Source organism: Electrona antarctica (assembly GCF_951216825.1).
Source record: "Electrona antarctica genome assembly, chromosome: 2".
NCBI lineage: Eukaryota > Metazoa > Chordata > Actinopteri > Myctophiformes > Myctophidae > Electrona > Electrona antarctica.
The window spans coordinates 29,351,016-29,356,015 of record NC_136807.1 but is presented as its reverse complement, the minus strand read 5'-3'; the positions used below and the strand labels follow the sequence as shown (position 1 = coordinate 29,356,015).

Genomic DNA, 5,000 nt, shown 5'->3' with positions numbered 1-5,000 from the left:
CAAACATCCGTCCTGGAAAAAAGTAATCTCTATATTTCCAAGATGCAGATGTCTACAACGCAAGCATCCTATTCCTTAACCATCTGTCCATATTTATTGATTTTATTCTAATCCTGTGCTGTAATTATATACCAAAGAACTCATTCATTTCACAGTGGAGCCCAGGGTTCTGCCTCTGAAAAGTGAGTTGACCTTACTAGGCAGTAGGCACAGCATGAACAGAAATCATACCATTATAACAATTTATTTTCATTGCCGTTAATGTAGGCAGCTCACATACGCGCACACACACGCCTAATTTCAATCTCCGTGGTGATAGTTGAGGAGGGCTGCATGATGCCCTCGTTAAAGACCTTACCTTTGAGGATGTTCTTCTGGCCTTGCACTACATCCCTCGATATGAGCAGAGAGTAGAAACTCTGAGAGAAGCCGGGGCGGCAGGGAACCTTGGAAGTCTGCTTTTCGTCAGTCCCCTGAGAGAAGAAAAACACATTGTTGAGGCCAATTTAAACTCCATACTATGACGGTGTCCTATGATGGAATATAAATTAAGCTTTAGGCCTATACATAAAACAGCAATTCCATTGATTTGTAGTTCCACTGTGGCCTAAGACTTATATAAACCGTAGAGAAAGCAGTGTTCAACACAGCAATTTTCAGAAAAAAATATATTATATTCCTTATGACATTGATAATCTGATTTGTCACTGTATGCAATTACGTGGAATACTATAGGGCTATATGATACTGTATTTAATGAAAGTGCAGTCAAACAGAAACACAAACACAAACAGATTGAGGCTAAAATGGACAGTAGAGAAGATGTTTGATTTGGGTTGGTGTGATTTAGTCACTCAAAATAGGCAAAGGCCAGGGTAAAATTGTATAAGCTTATGCACACATACATAATAAATGCATCCCTTTTCTAAATTGCATATCATGCAGAATTTCTCACTATACTGATTCTGACGGGGAACCTGTCTGCAGCCATAGCCTACCTGCAGCGAATTCATAACTCAATAAGAGACTATAGGTAGGATGGATGTGTGTGTGTGTGTGTGTGTGTGTGTGTGTGTGTGTGTGTGTGTGTGTGTGTGTGTGTGTGTGTGTGTGTGTGTGTGTGTGTGTGTGTGCGTGCGTGCGTGCGACGTGCGCGCGTGCCTGCGCGAAAGTGTAGCCTATATAAAAAAGAAATCACTCCACTACAACCAAAAGCTGCTAAAGGGACAATCATCAAAGTTCTTCTTACACAAATAACACAATGTCAATGATTGAAATGACATACTGAAGACACTGATAATAGGCTAATGCTGGTTATTAACTTGGAGAAGCTCATGCTACCGCCCTGTGTATTCCGTGTCTGACTGACTGTCTATGAACATGGTCAGAAATAACAGCCATGGCTAACGCCAGTTTACAAACTGTTTAAGAACTGATATGTTTTCTTAGGTTTTGTATCAGGGGTTTAAGAAGTGAATCTTGCTATACCGAAATGTTCTGCATAACCTATAAGCCTATGATATGGTATTCTACTATTCTACTGATAAAACAGTAGGCTAGTACAGCCACATTCTATTGCTTTGCTTGGAGTTGGAACATAGATTAAAATAATAGCTGCACGGAAAAAGCTCTAAATCCGGACGCATTTTTACAAAGAACAAAAACTGTAGCGCGTTGTAGTTCACATTTGATAAATCCATTGTTAAACGACACTTTGGTGTGCTGGCTTAAGTGGCTTTTGCTTTACACAGGCACAGCCACTGCATCACTGTCCATAACTCTTCCACAATCTAATAGCTAAAACATTCCAAATCTCACCCTGTTCGTGCCCACAAGAAGGGCTGCTGTCAGCAATAGAGCGAAGTCACTTCTCATCGTTGAAACGAGCGAGGGCTGCTTGTAGGCACAAAAAGAGGATCGGGATGTATTTCTTCTCCAGTTATAATTGTGAAAATTCCCCCTCTTGGTTAGATTGCTCCTTATGTCCCCTTGAGCTCCACGAGAGTGATGCGGTTCTTTCACAAGTAAAAGCTTGTCAGTTCCCCCACTCTCTCTCTCTCTCTCATCTGCAGGTGAGCGCTCAGCTCAGCACCAAAGCGCAGCCAGCGTCACTCTCCAAGCCCTCCTATCACCCTGCGCTGCGCTGGAGAAGAACCCCACACCACACGCATTTAATTTAAAGAAACACAAGTCGCTTAGAATGACTGCGAGAGAGTCTGCTAAAAGTTGTAGACTATTCCAGCGAAATAGTTTACACCCCAGCCGACCCACAATTGCTACTGTCTGCATTGCGGAACCATATTGATATTGTATACTATCTATGTAGCAGGCAATTTGCAATAAACGTATCTAAGCCTATGGAACTCTGGAATTATAGTTGTCATTCAATTGGTAGGCTATGAACAGCGTGACCGTGACATAGCTAATACAAGGCTAATGTCACTGGCACAACATAATTAGCCTACCCGTAGCTCTGGAGCCTCTGGTCCTAGCTAGCCTCCCCCTAAAAACCAAACCCGTGCCGTGCCAGTAGCCTACACAAATATTTGATGAGATACAGAAATAAGTCAGCTAAAACGAACCATGTGCTGTGCTAATGACTGAGTTAATGAGTAGGTAACCTAGCCCATCATTGGTAACACCTGTGTTTACCCATGGCCTGGCGGTATATCACATAACCAAAACCACCAAAGAAAAAGCAAATAATGTTGAAATGAGAGGAAGTTAGTAACCTTTTTTATTCACCTCTTCTTTTCCTTTTGGAACCACTAAGGTCCATTGCTGTCGCTGTCAAGACTAGCCATATAGCCAAAGACCATGCAGTTTAAACCTGTCACCACCAAAACTACCCGCCTCAACCAGTTCTACCATTCTAATTGGACAAAACGAAGAGGACCATAAGTCATGTCCAATCAGATTTTAGTGGAATGAAAATAAAAAGACATAGCCTTAAGTTAGAATTCTTATTACATTTGTGTAATTGTGATCATATTTATATGGCTTTTATGTAGGCTAATCCACAACGTTTTTTGGTTCTGTTTTTCCTTTTCTTTTTTTCATCACAGATCTGCATGATGTCCCCCTTTACACGTGAATACAATGTGGATCAGCTGGTATGTATGAGGTCTACGTTTTTATGTATGCAGTTTTTTTTTATAATTGACTATGCACATGCGGGAGTGTAGCCTATATGTTCTGCCCTATCCATCAACCCTATATGTTCCCTCAGCCCTCATGCAGGCTGGAATGGCTTAGGGTCGACGACAGAGTACAGCATCTTGCAATGGGTCTGGTCCACAAGATTCGATACACCACCAAGATACCCATGTACCTGTCTAGATACTTCCTTAATGTTAACGAAGTCCACACCCACAACACCAGAGGGAGTGCAACGAACCATGTACAACCCAGATTCGGCACAAACAAGGGACTAAATTCTTTTCGCTCCTATGCCACCAAAATGTGGAACGCCCTACCAACTGTCATTAAGACATGCGAATCCCTTGACTCCTTCAAAACCGCTCTCAAAGGGCACCTACGGATGGCTGCAATTCGAAACTGGCCCCCGTAAAATCTGAATCCCCCCCCCGCCCCCCCCTTCTTTCCCCTCACTGTATATATTTCTTTTCCCTTTTTACCTCCTTTTTGATGAATTCCTGTTCTGTCTATAGAAGTGTCTATTTGTACGTCTCTAAATGTTTTGATGATTTGAACATGGTGGACCCTGTTGGAAACAAGTGTAATGCTTAATTGGGTCGTCCACTCACAGTTAACAGCCTTTGTATTGAGTTTGTGCTTGAAATGTACTGTAATTCTGCAAACTGTTAATAAATTCTTCAATCAATCAATCAAATGACAATCCTCCCATATGTTTTGAATTAGAACATTTGGTCCAATTAAGGATGACACGAAAGGCCATGGTGCCACCAAAATCAGTAGGGTGGAGAGCATGAATGTCCTCAGAAAATACCATGGCAATCCAGCAAGTAGTTTTCAAAATATGTTGTTTGGAATTAAAGTGTTGGAAGGACGGACAGAAAGATGAAGACAGGAGACAATGAGAAGTCCTTATGCTCTGTGGAGAATGAGATTATCTTTTACAGCACAAATGCCTCGTAATGGGCAATTTGCAATTTTAATTGAATTTAACTATAAAAACTAAAATCATACTCAAACACAGACGTGCGTGCATTTGAATGTACACCTACACATGCAAACGCAAACACCCACACACATTTCATCACATAATTATGCTATATCCACTAAATAGCCCACTTTCAAGCAAGAAATGGTCACCACAGATGCATGGAGATATATGGCACAATCTGTCAGCAGAAGTTGCAGAAGATGGCAGCATGGGGAAGCTTTATTTTTGTGCAAACAGCTTATCTGCCAAACCCCCATAGAGGCCTGCCGCTGCACTGCGTACAGGAGGGTAGTGCATTGTCATCTCAAATTATTCATAAAATACTTAAATAAACTCAAGCCCACAGAGCAGTATACTGCCAGACAGGATGAGTAAAGGATAGTCTTGCAGATTAGATGCATTGTTTTTTGTCCACACTAAGCATATATTCTTAGGGAACCTGGAATGCCAGGATTGCACCATAAATTAAAATAGGTTGATCTCTTCCTTTTTCTATCATTCTCTGTCCGACACCCCCCCACCTGTCTTTCCCTAGCCTGGAACTGACTGATTAAGCTACATTTTGGTTTACGCCCCTTCATATTTTTGTCAGCACTCATTTTTTGAGCATGCCGCATTAACACAACAGTGAGACAGTGAGTTAGAGAGAGATACAGAGTTGATGACAACACCAGTTTCTCCAAGCTCGAACTGAAGAAATGTATCGCTGCATTTTTAAAGGGTGATGTGCTCACCACTTTATACCACCGGGGCAAACCAACTCCAGTTGAAGTTCAAGACGGTTCTTTCATTTTCCATTTCATATATCTGGCGCTTTCATTTTCCATTTCATATATCTGGCGCTCACAGGTCT

General features: G+C 41.6%; 1 protein-coding gene across 1 annotated transcript in view; it reads right to left on the bottom strand.

Annotated features, from left to right (window-relative positions):
- The window catches only part of LOC306932800 (cadherin-4-like), a gene marked incomplete at its 5' end in the record, with an annotated part of 241,182 nt that extends 239,307 nt beyond the window's left edge, over nucleotides 1-1,875 (bottom strand). Inside the window, 2 exons of the mRNA XM_079514730.1 lie at nucleotides 359-473; nucleotides 1,819-1,875. Coding sequence (XP_079370856.1) covers nucleotides 359-473; nucleotides 1,819-1,875 — 172 coding nt within the window. The remainder of the gene's footprint in view (nucleotides 1-358; nucleotides 474-1,818) is intronic.
- Nucleotides 1,876-5,000: the final 3,125 nt, after the last annotated feature.